Source organism: Erythrolamprus reginae, chromosome 3 (assembly GCF_031021105.1).
Source record: "Erythrolamprus reginae isolate rEryReg1 chromosome 3, rEryReg1.hap1, whole genome shotgun sequence".
NCBI lineage: Eukaryota > Metazoa > Chordata > Lepidosauria > Squamata > Dipsadidae > Erythrolamprus > Erythrolamprus reginae.
The window spans coordinates 12872642-12889867 of record NC_091952.1 but is presented as its reverse complement, the minus strand read 5'-3'; the positions used below and the strand labels follow the sequence as shown (position 1 = coordinate 12889867).

Genomic DNA, 17226 nt, shown 5'->3' with positions numbered 1-17226 from the left:
GCAAAGAGGGTGGGGGCAACTCTGAGGGGGAGCTGGTTACAGAGGGCCTGGGCCGCCCCAGAGAAGGCTCTTCTCCTGGGTCCCGCCAAACAACATTGCTTAGTCGACGGGACCCGGAGAAGGCCAACTCTGTGGGACCTAACCGGTCACTGGGATTCGTGTGGCAGAATGGTGGTTAACTGTGGCTAGTTAATGGGTTACCCTCCGCATGCCGAAAAGTCTCCCAACATTTTTCACCTTCGCTAAACCAGGCATGGGCATGGCCAGCGGGTGACACAACCGGCCTCTGGGCCCTGAGTTTGACAGCCCTGCTCTAGGCTACTTGGATTTAATCTACTTTGATTTCATTCATGACATGGTGCTCTTTAAAAAAAATAAAAAAGAACAGTACTCTGCATATTTTCAAGTGGGATACAGTTCCTAAAGTTTGTATCACAGACACCTAAGAGTGCCTTGTATATTAACCTTTTGTATAATTAAAATGAAAGATTAAGGGAAAGTGGGTTGTGTATAACAATGTCACAGATATTTATTTATTTATTTATTTATCTATTTATGGATTGATTGATTGATTGATTGGTTGGTTGGTTGGTTGATTGATTGTTAGAGTTGAAAGGGACCATGAAGGCCATCGAGTTCAACCCACTGCCTAAGCAGGAACCCTATAGTACACCAGTCAAGTGGCAGTTCAATCTTCTCTTAAAAATGTCCAGAGTGTTGGAGTTCACAACGTCCACTTGTAGGTTGTTCCATTGGTTGATTGCTCTGACCGTCAAGAAGTTCCTCCTTATCTCCATGTTGAATCTCTCCTTGGTCAGCTTCCAGCCGTTGTTCCTTGTCCGGCCCTCTGGTGCCCTGGAGAATAAAGTGATCCCCTCCTCTCTGTGACATCCCCTCGTATACTTGTAGACTGCTATCATGTCCACTCTGGCCCTCCTTTTCTCTAGGCTATCCATGCCCAGTTCCCTCAGTCTCTCTTCGTAAGTCTTGGTTTCCAAGATATGTAAGTCCTGGCTTTAAATCCTAATCAAGTCAGTTCAGACTACATTTTTTATTTAACTCTGTTGAAATATTGGCTCTTCTGGAAACAGATTTTCAACAATTCAGAAATTACCCAATTATATGTTTGTCACCCCACCAATGCAAAAAGGAACAAACAACAAAAAATTCCTCAAGGACGGGAGTGACATTAAGAGAAATTAAAAAGGAGGGTGGCATAGTTTCTTCATTCCTACGAAAATATATGGAGAGCAGTAAATAACTGTAACCAGCAGGTGGCACATAAAGAACAGAAAAGTAATTTCTATTTTGACCTTTTTAAAAAGTGCGGGAGTTAAAGATACTTAGAAGTAAAAAAAAACTTTTGATAGTTTATGCATTGTACAAAAACTAGGCCTCTTAAAATATTCAGTAAAAATCAGGAGGACCGAGGTTAAGAAACTAGGACTGATTAGTACAGACACTAAGAATCTCCACAGACACTAAGTGGAAGTACAGTGATACCTGGTCTTACAAACTTAATTGGTTCCAGGACGAGGTTCTTAAGGTGAAAAGTTTGTAAGACGAAACAGTGTTTCCCTAAGGAATCAATGGAAAAGCGATTAATGCGTGCAAACCCAAAATTCACCCCTTTTGCCAGCCGAAGCGCCCATTTTTGTGCTGCTGCGATTCCCCTGAGGCTCCCCTCCATGGGAAACCCCACCTCCGGATTTCTGTGTTTTTGCGATGCTGCAGGGGAATCCCAGCATCGAAAAAATGAGCGCTTCATTGGAAATGGAAGTCTGGAGGTGGGGATTCCCAGCGAAGGGAGAATCAGTTAAATTGCAGCATCGCAAAAACACCAAAGTCCTCGAAACCCCACTTCCGGACCTCTGTGTTTTTGTGATGCTGCAATTTCACTGAGGCTCCCCTCGCTGGGAAACCCCACCTCTGGACTTCCCTTGCCAGCGAAGCACCCATTTTTGCACTGCTGGGATTCCCCTGCAGCATCACAAAAACACGGAAGTCTGGAGGTGGGGTTTCCCATGGAGGGGAGCCTCAGGGAAATCCCAGCAGCACAAAAACGGGTGCTTCGCTGGCAACAGAAGTCCAGAGGCAGGGCTTCCCAGCAGCAGTGGTGGGTTTGTAAGGTGAAAATAGTTTGTAAGAAGAGGCAAAAAAATCTTAAATCCCGGGTTTGTATCTCGAAAAGTTTGTATGATGAGGCGTTTGTAAGATGAGGTATCACTGTAGTAGGAATACTCAGGAAATGACTGTATAATGTTGGAGTTCTGGATTTCACAAGAAAGTATAAAAAGATCATACCTTGGACTTTAAAAAAAAAAACTTGCCAGATTTTAATAAATTCAGAGCAAGAATTAGTAGGGTGCCATTTCAGGAATGAATTAAACATGGGTGGAATTTCCAAAACTGCAAACCTTTCTAATAAAGAAAAATGCAAACACAGAGAAGAAGCCAATGTCCTTGCATAAGTACCTTAGTAACAATCACAAAGAATATGTGTAAAAAAGAAATGGGTAACCAAGGAAAGATTACAAATGACTGGATTTCTTGTACAAAGATGTGTCAATAGAAAAGCTAATGATTAAAGATGACTTTAGCAAAGGATGCTAAGAACGTTTGCTTAAAAAAAAGATAAATTTGTTCAGAGAAACAAAAATCACTACAGCAACTGCTCAATAAACATGGCAAAAGATGGGTGATCAAGAAAAGACAAAACTGCAGGCAACCTTCGACTTATAACCACTTGTGCTCATTTATGGGCACAAGTCAAGGACTGCCTACATTCATTTCTATTGTAACTTGGTCTTCTCCAAGAACATACCGTATTTTTTGAGTACATGATGCATCTTTTCCCCTCTAAAAGAAGATGAAAATGTTGGTGCCTCTTATACAACGAATACAGTCTTTTTGCTCTTCCAAAGCTCCGCCCCCATCCCATTTTTGCAAAAAATGGGTCAGTTTTTCACAAAAATGGGGTCTGGGAAGCCTGCAAGAGAGCTCCTGGGTCTTGGGGGGTGTGGAAAAATGCCCCTATTTTTGCAAAAAAAAAAAAAACCAGGCGGTTAAGAAAAAGAGGAACCCATTTTTGTGAAAAAACGGATAAAAAAAAAACAAATCAATTTTTTGCAAAAATGGGGGTATTTTTGCCATCCCCCAGCACCCAGGAGCTCCCTGCAAGCTTCCCAGACCCTTTGCCTACTCCCATTTTTGCAAAGGGAGGGGGGCAAAAAACAGCCCACTTTTTGCAAAATAAGGTGTGTTTTTGCCTTCTAGCATGACTGAGGGAGGAATTCTGGGAGTTGAAATCACTAATCTTAAAGCTGTCAAGTTTGAAGTTTGTAAAAAGTGTACATGGTTGTAAGAAGTATCCATGTTTGTAAAAAGTATTCTGCTACACTGGTATTTTATTAAATATGAGCAAGTTGTCAAATTTCCAAATTTTGATCACATGACAATGGGGATGTTGCAATGGTTGCAAGTGTGAAAAACAGCCAGAAGTCCCTAAATCCATCATGAAGAACTTTTCGCACGCATGTAACAAACCCTCTCCATGGGCACCCCAGCTCAGCTCCACTACACATGCATGCATTCCTCCCACCAGCTAGCTGGTTTTTGGGTTTCTGCCATGCATGTGCTGGAGGCAGAGAACATGCAGGGGAAGGTTTGGTAGGAAAGGTTAGCCTATTTGCCGATGACTATAAAGTGTGCAATAGGATTGATATTCCTGGAGGCGTCTGTGATATGGCAAATGATTTAGCTTTACTAGATACTATAGGTGGTCAAAGCAATGGAAACTGCAGTTTAATGTTTCCAAATGTAAAATAATGTACTTGGGCAAAAGGAATCCTCAATCTGAGTATTGTATTGGCAGTTCTGTGTTAGCAAAAACTTCAGAAGAGAAGGATTTAGGGGTAGTGATTTCTGACAGTCTCAAAATGGGTGAACAGTGTGGTTAGCCAGTAGGGAAAGCAAGTAGAATCCTTGGCTGCATAGCTAGAGGTATAACAAGAGGAAGAGGGAGATTGTAATCCTGCTGTATAGAGTGCTGGTGAGACCCCATTTGGAATATTGTGTTCAGTTCTGGAGACCTCACCTACAAAAAGATATTGACAAAATTGAACGGGTCCAAAGACGGGCTACAAAAATGGTGGAAGGTCTTAAGCATAAAACTTATCAGGAAAGACTTCATGAACTCAATCTGTATATTATTTCACTGAAAGAGTAGTAGATGCTTGGAACAAACTTCCAGCAGATGTGGTTGGTAACTCCACAGTAACTGAATTTAAACCTGCCTGGGATAAACATATATTCACCCTAAGATAAAATACAGGAAATAGTATTGGGGCAGACTAGATGGACCGTGAGGTCTTTTTCTGCCATCAATCTTCTATGTTTCTATGCAGGAGACATGTGTGTATGCATGGGGGCAGGATGGGGTACAATGGGGATCACACATGCATGCACAGGGGACAGGGCGCACAGGGTGGTCGTACACGCATTGCATTATGGGTGCTCTTTTGATGCACGAGAACAAAAAGGTTAGCCATCACTGCCCTAAATGAACTTTGAACAATCACTAAATTAACGTTTGTAAGCAGTGGTGGGCCCCAGCCTCAACCGTGGGGAACGCCATTCCGATGGCGGCCATGTAGCATGTAGTCTAGCACCAGTGGCGATGGCGGGCATGCACATGCCAGCGGCGCTTTCCCAGACCTACACCTGCCCTGCCCTGCCACGAGCGTTGCCTTCCCCCGCCATTCGCCCCTTCCTCGCCTCTCGTGCCAGCTCCCCGCATCACCCATGCTGCTGCCGTTTGCTCCAAGAGTGAGAGGCGAGCGCAGCAAGTGTTTACCCATTTCTAGGGGTTTTCGCTTCTGTGCATGCGCGGGAAGCGAAAAAAACCAGAAATCGTGCTCACGTGCACACGCGCGCATGCAATTGGGGGGGAGCAGGGGCACGCTCCCAGCCCATTCCGGTAGGGCCAGGAATGGTAGCCCGCTTATAGTTGTAAGTCAAAGACTACCTTTACATTTTCTCTCCCGGAAGGTGTTATGGGAAAGCTTTTACTGGCCAGAGCTATGATGGGTGGCACAGATCTATAACAATGTGCTCATCAGGGAACAATTATGCCACATTGAAGCCTGCAATTTGGAATGCAAAAGGAGTAATTATAACTAAATTAATGAGTAGGGGGGGGGGGGGGGGAGACCAAAATCTGAGATTGGCTTTTTAGTTTAGTACAATCAATTAAAGGCACTAAAGTGAAAGTAGAAAGAGTGTAGGAGCAGAAAATAGAAACCCAGCATGAAAGAAAATGAACTACTAATCAGCCAACAGAATAAACTGAGCACGGGCGTGTTGCTAGGATCAAAGGATTACATTACCAAAATGCAACAAACGTGTGTAGAGTTGCACTAATGGGGAGTAGGACTAGGTGGAAATAGTAGAACACTGGAGAAGTGATTATATAATGCTGGAGTTCTGGAGTTCATAAGAAATTAAAAGGATGGCTATAATGGGCAGCATTTAAGTTGAATAAATTAATAATCTTACTGCTTTCAATTAAAAAACTCAATCCAATAGATCAAAGATCAAAGAAATTATGTTTGACAGGAAACAGGAAAATAATCATTGCAAGTTATACAGAAATTACAAACATGTCAGATTAAATACATAAATTTGTGTACCTATTTAGAATACAGTGGTCCCCCGAGTTTCGCGATCTCGATCATTGCGAAACGCTATATCGCGATTTTTCAACCCGGAAGTAAAAACACCATCTGCGCAAGCGCGCCCTTTTTTCTATGGCCACGCATGCGTAGATGGCGCCGGGCAGATCAGCTGCTGGGCGGCTTCCCTGGGTCTTCCCCCTCTTGCTGGCGGGAGGGCGAGCGGCGAGCATCAGCGAGGAGTTTGCGTGGGCGGCGGGGAAACCCCAGCGCCGCTTCCCAGCTGAGTCCTGAAGCCAAACGCGGAAGTTCGCTTCAGGACTCAGCTGGGAAGCGGCGCGAGCGAACGGCATGGGCGGGCGAAGGGCGGGCGCGCGGGCAGGCAGGCGGCGGACAAGCGGCGGGCGGACAAGCGGCGGGCGCGGCATCAGCGAGGAGTTTGCGTGGGCGGCGGGGAAACCCCAGCGCCGCTTCCCAGCTGAGTCCTGAAGCCAAACGCGGAAGTTCGCTTCAGGACTCAGCTGGGAAGCGGCGCGAGCGAACGGCGTGGGCGGGCGAAGGGCGGCCGTGCGGGCAGGCAGGCGGCGGACAAGCGGCGGGCGGACAAGCGGTGGGCGCGGCAGCAGCGAGGAGTTTGCGTGGGCGGCGGGGAAACCCCAATCTTCGGCTCCTCGCTGCTGCGGCGGAAGTAAAAACACCATCTGCGCATGCGCAGATGGTGTTTTTACTTCCGCACCGCTACTTCGCGAAAAACCGATCATCGCGAGGGGTCCTGGAACGGAACCCTCGCGATAATCGGGGGACCACTGTATTTATTAAAGACAAAAACAGCATTAGCACTTAAGATTGATACACCACTCCGCAGTGCTTTACAGGCCTCTCTAAGTGGTTTACAGAGTCAGCATGTTGCCCCCAACAATCTGTGTCCTCATTTTACCCAACTTGAAAGGATGACAGTCAACCAGGAGTAAACCTTGGACCAGTGAGAATCAAACTTCTGGCAGATAGCAGTCAGCAGAATTAGCCTGCAGTACTGTAGTCTAACCACTGTGCCACCACAGTTGGTGAGCCACAGGAAAAGATGGGAAAATAACGTTTTAAAATGTTAGCAGATGCTGGCAGAGAGACAGTAAATACAGTAGTCCCTCACCTATCGCTGGTGTTACGTTCCAGACCTGGCCGCGATAGGTGAAATCCGCGATGGGGAATTTATTGACTGATAGTACTTATTTAAGTATTTATATTGTAATTGTTTGGTAAGTTTCCATTGTTTTAAGTGTTTATAAACCCTTCCCACACAGTATTTATTTTAGATACAGTATTTAAATACAGTATTTACAATTTTAGATATATATTTTTTTAAAAAAAAACCTGCCGATCGAGTTCGGCGGGCTGTTTAAATCTGCCGATCGACTTCTTCAGAAACCCGCGATGAAGTGAAGCCGCAGTAGGTGAAGCGCGGTATAGCGAGGGACTACTGTAGCATATTTTTTGTTGCCATGATATAAAAAAGAGCTCAGAGTTCTAGAAAGAGTGTAGGGAAGAGCGACAAGGTGATTGGGGGGGGGGGGGGATTCACGAGCCTTGGTAGCGCAGTGGTTAGAGCGAGTACTGCAAGGTGCTACTGCTGGCTGTAGTTCACCAGTTCAAATCTCACTAGGCTCAAGGCTGACTCAGCCTTCCATCATAAAAACATAGAAGACTGACGGCAGAAAAAGACCTCATGGTCCATCTATTTCCTGTATTTTCTCTTAGGATGGATATATGTTTATCCCAGGCATGTTTAAATTCAGTTACTGTGGATTTACCAACCACGTCTGCTGGAAGTTTGTTCCAAGGATTTACTACTCTTTCAGTAAAATAATATTTTCTCATGTTGCTTTTGATCCTTCCCCCAACTAACTTCAGATTCTGTCCCCTTGTTCTTGTGTTCACTTTCCTATTAAAAACACTTCCCTCCTGAAACTTATTTAACCCTTTCACATATTTAAATGTTTCGATCATGTCCCCCCTTTTCCTTCTGTCCTCCAGACTATACAGATTGAGTTCATGAAGTCTTTCCTGATACATTTTATGCTTAAGACCTTCCACCATTCTTGTAGCCCGTCTTTGGACCCGTTCAATCCGTTCATCTTTCCGAGGTGGATAAAATGAGGATCCAGATTGTTGGGGGCAATATATGCTGACTCTGTAAACCACTTAGAGAGGGCTGTAAAACACTGTGAAGTGGTATATAAGTCTAAGTGCTATAATGCTATTGCTATGCAGGCTGAAACATAAAGAATGGTTACAGCAATTGGGTATGTGTAGTTTGATGACAAGAAGGACCGGGGTGACATGACAGCACTGTTCCAATATTTGAGGGGCTGCCACAAAGAAGAGGGAGTCAAGCTATTCTCCAAAGCACCTGAAGGCAATGGATGGAAACTAATCTAGGAATGGTCCAAGGAGAATTTCCTAACAGTTAGACCAGTGAACCAATTAACCAGTGGAACGACTTGCCTCCAGAAGCTATGAATGCTCCAACACTGGGGATTTTTAAGAGGAGATTGCACAACCATTTGTTCAAAATGGTATAGGGTTTCTAACTAAGCAAGGGATTGGACTAGAAGACCTCCAAGGTCCTGTTACTCTGTTATAAGGTGAGTGGGCATTTACATAAAATAAATAATTCTGCCCACTATGGTATATGTGACAGCAATATATGCCAAGTCCGTAAAGATTCTCAGTCATCCAAGTCATGGTTTCCCCAAAGGTTGTATATTTCAGGAAGCAACTGGACTTTTTGGTTGTTTCTCTGAAGATGTTTCGCTTCTCATCTGAGAAGCTTCATCAGTTCTGTCAGGATAGTGGGGATGAGAAGCAAAACATCTTCAAAGAAAAAAAATAAAAAAGTCCAGTAGCCTCCTGAAAAGCACCTTTGGGACAGTATGTGGCCAAGAGAAAAAAAATACAATGAAAACGGAAGGCACAGGGTTCAGAACAATTCAGCACTACATGAAAAGGAAGTACAAAAGTGAGTGATTAGTATGAAAAAAAGTATATTGTGGTGCTTTTTCAAGAAAGTGAGGAAATGAATAAAACATATTTGGATGAGTGTATGGGCCAAGAAGGGAAATACTGAGAAATCTGAGGTCAGATGGTGGTAAGATAAGTGATGAGTTTTAAAAGAAAATTTAAAGGCAAAACTCTTCTGCAATAGATAGATAGATAGATAGATAGATAGATAGATAGGTAGGTAGGTAGGTAGGTAGGTAGGTAGGTAGGTAGGTAGGTAGGTAGGTAGGTAGGTAGGTAGGTAGGTAGATAGATAGATAGATAGATAGATAGATAGATAGATAGATAGATAGATAGATAGATATTAGATTAGATATAGATATTAGATAGATGATAGATAGATAGATAGATAGATAGATAGATAGATAGATAGATAGTAGATAGATGATAGATAGATAGATAGATAGATAGATAGATAGATATTAGATTAGATAGATATTAAATAGATGATAGATAAGATAGATAAGATAGATAGATAGATAGATAGATAGATATTAGATAGATGATAGATAGATAGATAGATAGATATTAGATTAGATAGATAGATATTAGATAGATGATAGATAGATAGATAGATAGATAGATAGATAGATAGATAGATAGATAGATAGATAGATAGATAGATAGATAGGTATTAGATTAGATAGATAGATATTAGATTAGATAGATAGATAGATAGATAGATAGATAGATAGATAGATAGATAGATAGATATTAGATTAGATAGACAGACAGACAGATATTAGATAGATGATAGATAGATAGATAGATAGATAGATAGATAGATAGATAGATAGATAGATAGATAGATAGATAGATATTAGATTAGATATAGATATTAGATAGATGATAGATAGATAGATAGATAGATAGATAGATAGATAGATAGATAGATAGATAGATAGATAGATAGATAGTAGATAGATGATAGATAGATAGATAGATAGATAGATAGATATTAGATTAGATAGATATTAAATAGATGATAGATAAGATAGATAAGATAGATAGATAGATAGATAGATATTAGATAGATGATAGATAGATAGATAGATAGATATTAGATTAGATAGATAGATATTAGATAGATGATAGATAGATAGATAGATAGATAGATAGATAGATAGATAGATAGGTATTAGATTAGATAGATAGATATTAGATTAGATAGATAGATAGATAGATAGATAGATAGATAGATAGATAGATAGATAGATAGATAGATAGATAGATAGATAGATAGAAACATAGAAACATAGAAGACTGACAGCAGAAAAAGACCTCATGGTCCATCTAGTCTGCCCTTATACTATTTCCTGTATTTCATCTTACAATGGATATATGTTTATCCCAGGCATGTTTAAATTCAGTTACTGTGGATTTACCAATCACGTGTGCTGGAAGTTTGTTCCAAGGATCTACTACTCTTTGCTTTTGATCTTTCCCCCAACTAGATAGATAGATAGATAGATAGATAGATAGATAGATAGATAGATAGATAGATAGATAGATAGATAGATAGATAGATAGATAGATAGATACAGACTGGCTGACCGACTGACTGACCGACTGACTGACTGGCCGGCTGGCCGGCCGGCCGGCCGGCTGGCTGGCTGGCTGGCTGGCTGGCTGGCTGGCTGGCTGGCTGGCTGGCTGGCTGGCTGGCTGGCTGGCTGGCTGACTATATGTATATGCAGCAAAGTTCAGACAACCAACTTTCCACAGTAAGAACAAGGAATTATTTTGCCAAGATAGAAAAATCAGTATTTCATGTTCCCTCTGGCATTTGAAGTCTTGCCAATTTGTTAATTGTGTTAATAAAATGGATTCCCTCTTTCATGGCTGATTGGTTGGGATTCATTTAGTAGCTAAATAGATCCTGACTCGGCCCTGCTTAAAGGTGATTTGTATATTCTTAGCATTCTTTGGACATTAGCAAACCACTGGCAAGACTCTTTTTCTTCAAACAAAAAAAACAAGAAACAAAAATGCCTGGACCCATTAAGACAGACAAGGGAAGCTGTGTGTGCAACAGCAGCCAGACAGCTGTGAGTTCATTAGAGCCAAAGCAGCTGGTTCTTAATTAAACAAACAAGAGCTTCAAATTCAGGCAGCCTGCACTTCATTTGGCTATCCCGGAACTGATTAATTTAAAGAAACTCAATTAATCAGTTTGTTGAAGTGCAAGCAAGACTTGGGGAGAGAGGGGGATTAAAACCAGATTTGGAATGTTTAAAAATGGGATTTTAAACTAAACACGTCCATGCACAGATTTGCATAAGGTTGCATCCAAACTGAGTGGTACTCTGAACAAACCCCAATATTTCAAGCCAGCCAGACAAATAAGAACATCTCTGCTTAAAGGACAGAATATTGTTTCTTTTTGGATATGCTGTTCATTTTCTGCCATTAGCGAGAATAAAATATAAAAGTTAGAAATAAAGATAAAAATAGATGAGTGAAATATAGAAAATGTATTAATGAGAGTTAATATTTTAGTGTTTTTTAAATTATTAGATTTGTTTTACATTGTTTTATTGTTGCTGTGAGCCGCACCGAGTCTACGGAGAGGGGCGGCATATAAATCTAATAATAAATAAATAAAATAAAAATATGATTGATAAAATTAAATAAATTAAGAAGAGGATTGTCATAGTATTCGATATTTAAAATATTAAGCTAAAGGTAGATTAAATGATGGAATAGGGCTGTAAACTCAAATTGTTATGGCACAAAACATTTGTACCAGGCGACCAGCGGTGGACTACGAGCCAGAACGCTAAATTGCGCTCGCCGCGGCGGCTTGTAAGTTCTTGCGGGACCAGCGCGATTTTGCTGCTGGACCTGTGAAAGTAGCAAAATTGTGCATGGAGCCACAGGTAAAACCTCGCTGAAACACGGGTGCAATTTTGCTACCTTCACAGGTGCAGCAGCAAAATCGCACTGGTCCCGCAAGAGCTTATGAGCCGCAGTGGCGAGCGCAATTTAGTGTTCCATCTCGTAGCTACAGGCGACACACTGTTTAATGAAGATGGTTTGTATAAAATAAAGTAACTTTTTTAAAAAAAAGGAATATAGTGGTACCTCTAGCTAAGAACACCTCTAATTACAAACCTTTCTAAACAAGAACTGGGTGTCCAAGATTTTTTTGCCTCTTCTCAAGAGCCATTTACCACTTACAAACCCGAGCCTCCGAAACTGTAGCCAGAAAAGGCAGGGAGAAGCCTCCATGGGGCCTCTCTAGGAATCTCCTGGGAGGAAACAGGGCCGGAAAAGGCAGGAAGAAGCCTCTGTAGGGCCTCTCTAGGAATCTCCTGGGAGGAAACAGGGCCAGAAAAGGCAGGGAGAAGCCTCTGTGGAGCCTCTCTAGGAATCTCCTGTGAGGAAACAGGGCCGGAAAAGGCAGGGAGAAGCCTCTGTGGGGCCTCTCTAGGAATCTCCTGAGAGGAAACAGGGCCTCCATTCTCCCTGTGGTTTCCCCAATCGCACACATTATTTGCTTTTACATTGATTCCCGTGGGAAAAATTGCTTCTTCTTACAAACTTTTCTACTTAAGAACCTTGTCACGGAATGAATTAAGTTCATAAGTAGAGGTACCAATGTATTGTTTCTAAGACTATTCCAACACTGTCTACAATAGAAACATAGAAACATAGAAAGAATAGATAGAAACTGCAATCTTCAATGGATTCAATGGGAAGGAACTGCTCCTTCTCCCATCTAGCAATTGTCTTTGTTGTTCAGTTGCTAAGTCACATCTGAGTCTTCGCAACCCCCATGGACCATAGCATGCCAGCCCCGCCTATCTGCCCCCATTTCCTGCAGTTTTCCCAAACCCATGTCAATTATATCAATGACACTAGTCAACTCATCCTCTGCTGTCCCCTTCTCCATTTGCCTTCCATCTTTCTCAACATCAAGGTCTTTTCCAAGGAGCCCTCCTGTCTCACTAGGTAGCCAAAGTATTTGAGCTTCTGTTTCGGCAGCTGTCCTTCTAGCAATCTGTGGCTCAAATTCCAGAAATAGAGGAAAACAAATCCTTTCTATGAAAATGGGGCAGGAACAGTAATAGGGTCCTGGGGGGGGGGGGGGGGGAGAACCACAGCATTCCAGTAGGGAAAATAAAGCTGCGTGCGCAGCTCCGTGTCCCCGACGTGCACATGCCCGTGTCAGGTTTGACTTCTGCGCATACGCTGGAAGCAAAATCTTGCACGAGGATGCTTGCACGTGTGAGATTTTGACGCCAAAATAGGCAAAATCTCACGCACATGAGCATCGTCGCATGATATTTTACTTCTGGCACATGGGCAAAGCCAAATCTCACACCGATGCACACATGCACACGTCGGTCTCCGGGATGGCAGCGGTAGCGCCAGAGACCATAAACCCCCGCCTGGACAGGAAATACAGTGGTACCTCTACTTAAGAACTTAATTTGTTCCGTGACTAGGTCCTTAAGTAGAAACGTTCTTAAATAGAAGCCATTTTTCCCATAGGAATCAAAGCAAATAATGTGTGCAAACCCATTGGGAAAGAAATAAAAGCTCGGAATTTGGGTGGGAGGAGGAGGAGGAAGAAGAGGAGGAGGACAGTCGCTGTCGAAGGAAGAAGGTGAGGGGAGTGTCCCCTTTTGCCTTTCCGTGCCCAGACGCTCTGGGAGGCAATCTCGTGCCGGGTGTACAGGAGGCAGCGCAAGGTTGTCACCACAGCAAAGTGGTTTATTCCCTCTCCAAGCGCCCAGTGAAAGGAAAACGCTCTGTTCGCTCTGGGCTGCCTAAGCCTCCTTAAGCGCCACCGAAAGGCTCCTCTGGCAGCCCAGAAAACCCAAGATGGCCGGGATTAGAGGGAGAATGGCAGGAAACTGGCCAGGCCTTCGTGCCACTCTGAAATTTCCTGGGAAATTTTTCCGGGCTTGGGTTCTTAAGTAGAAAATGGTTCTTAAGTAGAGGTAAAAAATTTTGAGCACCCGGTTCTTATCTAGAAAAGTTCTTAAGTAGAGACGTTCTTAAGTAGAGGTACCACTGTATTTCATTAAATCAGGGGTTCCTAAACTTGGCGACTTTAAGACTTGTGGACTTTAACTCCCAGAATGCTATGCTGGCTGGAGAATTCTGAGAGTTAAAACCCACAAGTCTTAAAGTCGCCAAGTTTGAAGACCTCTGGATTAGATAGACGGATGGGATTAGATACAGGGGTAGAGTACAGCCTTCCTGCCTATGGCGCAGAAGGGAAGACAAGAGAGCTGGCTCCATCTTTAATTTAAGTCCCACACACATACGCACACACAAGCACTGCAGAAAAGAAATCTAACAAATGTGACTCCAAACTTTGTTCCCTGTTATATTTTTTTTTTAAGCTGGAAACTGCCAAAGGAATACAAAAGAAGAAGAAGCCATGCCAATGCTGATACACCTTGAAATGATCGAGGCCAGCTTCTTTAGACAACATAATGGTCAAAAAGAAAACAACCTCTTAAAAGCTAATTTTCTGCCTATCAAAACCTAAACCCACAGCTACTGAAAGGAAAACCGCCTGCAATAATTAATTTTGTTGGGAATAAAAATTGAACTTTCTGTTCAGTTGAAAGACAGACTTGAACTCCTGAAAAGTAAGGTTTGGAAAAGTGCAGGTGTTTGCAAAGAGGATTCTTCTCCCATACCTCTGTCCCTGATCCAGATCCTGGAGAATCCAGTTTCCTTTTCCTTCTGGGTCCTATTGCAGCCAATGCAGTCAAGTTAGCATCCCTCTGTCGCATTTGTGCTAGTTCCTGTTGTTGCATCTAGGTTTGGCAAAGCAAAATTATCATTACTTCCTTGCAGTTTTTATTTTTGATTGTATGCTCTTTTTATATAATGCAACCACTCTTACATAGTTGAATGTATGTTCTGGTTCCAAAATGGTAAATATAATTTAAACATTACCTCCTTGGCCTTCTGTTTCAATCTAAGCTGCTCCGGATCTTCTTGCCTAGATCGAGACTGTGTTGGTTTAAAAAAAAAATGGAGGAGAGAAGAGGGAAGAGGGAAGAAAGAGTCTTTTAAAATTACGTTTTAAAATAATGTTTATTTTTTTTTCAATAAATTTTATTAGTTTTCATAAAATAGACAATACTGACAAACATAACATTAAACATAAAAATGGGGTTGTATCTTCCCCGCTTATTCAAAAAGTAAAAATTTCAATACAGAAAAAAGAATACTTAAAAAAAAAATACTTAAAGTCAACTGATCAATATAAATGAAAAGAAGAAATTTGTTTGACTTTTTATAATAAGTCTTAATACATAAACTAATTCTAACATAATTCTAAAATCTTATCCCTACTAATTCTAATATAACAGTTAAATCATAATGTTTAAAGTAACAGTACGTTTATAAACAACATCCACTCACATCGTTACAAGTAATCCTCAACTTATAACTGAAATTGAGCCCAGAACTGCAATCATTAAGTGGTTGTGGTCGTAAGTTGAGATATCACACGGCCAGATTCAAAGTTACAACTGTATTTTATGATGGTCATTAAGCAAATTCATTTTCCCCAATGGGCAATTTTTGCCAGAAGTAAATGCAAAATGCAACCAGCAAAAAAAATGTTGCAAATCATAGCCACATGACCCAAGACATTGCAAATGGCCATAGAAGTGAGTCAGCTGCCAAAAACTCAACATGTGATCATGTGACCACAGGGGAGGTAGATATTTACATTATTCATAACTCCCAAAACTGGTTGTAAGTAACTCGGAAGGGTTTGGTTATAATATCATTTATTAAGTGGCCAGTCATAAATTGAGGCCTACTAAATGGAGTAGGACACATTGAGCCTTCAGAATAGATTAATGGGGCAATTAAAAACAATTATGTCATTAGTGATTAATTGGGAGAAGAAAAATTGAATCCAATTGATTCATATCCAGCCGTCCACCAACCCAGACATACTTTATGCATCTTCTTCCGCCTCTTCTTTCCCAGTTTAGCCCATATAAAAATCATTCCTGTCATTCAGAATTCATCAGAGTTCCATTCAACATGAAATTGCTATAGTTCTTTTCCCCAAAGACATTTCAGAATGAATGCAACTCAATTTTGCCCAGTGCTTAAGGAGCGGAACAGGTGCTACCGAGACCATCAAATTCCTTTCCTGCCCTTCCAGATAAGCGTTTAAGGAAAGCCAGACGATTTTCCGCAACAAGTCAATGGAACGGGCTATTCCAGTCCACACAACAGATGCAAACTTAAAGTGCTTCAAACTCGACTGCAGGAAATACAACTTTAGTAACCGAGTAGTTAATGCATGGAACTCACTACCTGACTCTGTAGTATCAACACCTAAGCTCCAAAACTTTACCCTTAGACTATCGACTGTTGACCTCTCCCAATTCCTAAGAAGTCAGTAAGGGGCGTGCATAAGTGCACCAGGGTGCCTTCCGTCTCCTGTACTAAGGTTTCTCTCTTACTAGTATCATGTATATAAACATTGTTATATCTTTGTATACTACCAATATGTACTTGACTGACTGACTGACTTACTGACTGACTCAATCAATCAATCAATCAATCAATCAATCAATCAATAACTGTTATCATGTCTCCTCTTGTCCTTCTCTTCTGTAGACTAGCCATGCCCAGTTCTTGTAATCGCTCTTCGTATGCTTTAGTTTCCAGTACCCCAATCATCCTGATTATTATTATTAGTTATTATTATTATTAGATTTGTGTGCCGCCCCTCTCCGAAGACTCAGGGCGGCTAACAACAATAAAAAAAGACAATGTGAACAAATCTAATATTAAAAATAATCTAAAAAACCCCAATTTAAAGAACCAATCATACATACAAGCATACCATGTATAAATTCTATAAGCCTGGGGGAAGGGAAAATTTCAATTCCCCCATGCCTGACGACAGAGGTGGGTTTTAAGGAGCTTGCAAAAGGCAAGGAGGGTGGGGGCAACTCTGATATCTGGGGGGAGCTGGTTCCAGAGGGTCGGGGCCGCTCCTGGGTCCCGCCAAATGACATTGTTTAGTCGACGGGACCCGGAGAAGGCCAACTCTGTGGGACCTAACCGGTCGCTGGGATTCGTGCGGCAGAAGGCGGTCCCGGAGATATTCTGTATCTTGCTCTCCTCTACACTTTCTCTAGAGTCTCGACGTCGTTTTTGTAGTGTGGTGACCAAAACTGTATGCAATACTCTAGGTGTGATATAAGTAAGACCTTATAGAGTGGTATTAGTACCTCCCTAGATCTATATTGTGTCCCTCTATTGAGTTTAGGATTGCATTGGCTTTTTTGTCTGCTGCTGCACAATGTTTAGCTCATGTTTAGATTCCAAGATCCCACTCACAATCACTGCTATTGAGTCTGGTTTTGCCCAGTGTATAGGTATATTTTTGGTTTTTCTTGTTTCTCAGCAATGAATTTCATTTTGTTAGATAGGTCCCCATCTGTATCTTGAGCCTGTTCTCTGGGATGTTAGCTATTCCTGCCAGCTTGCTATC

The 17226-nt window shown here is 41.9% G+C and overlaps 1 protein-coding gene across 3 annotated transcripts in view; it reads right to left on the bottom strand.

Annotated features, from left to right (window-relative positions):
• The window catches only part of TAF4 (TATA-box binding protein associated factor 4), a 118049-nt gene that overhangs the window by 6613 nt on the left and 94210 nt on the right, over window positions 1–17226 (bottom strand). For all 3 annotated transcript variants that reach the window (XM_070744513.1, XM_070744512.1, XM_070744514.1), the window contains exons 14-15: window positions 14652–14708; window positions 14390–14509 (exon numbers count right to left, since the gene is read on the bottom strand). In XM_070744513.1, coding sequence (XP_070600614.1) covers window positions 14390–14509; window positions 14652–14708 — 177 coding nt within the window. The remainder of the gene's footprint in view (window positions 1–14389; window positions 14510–14651; window positions 14709–17226) is intronic.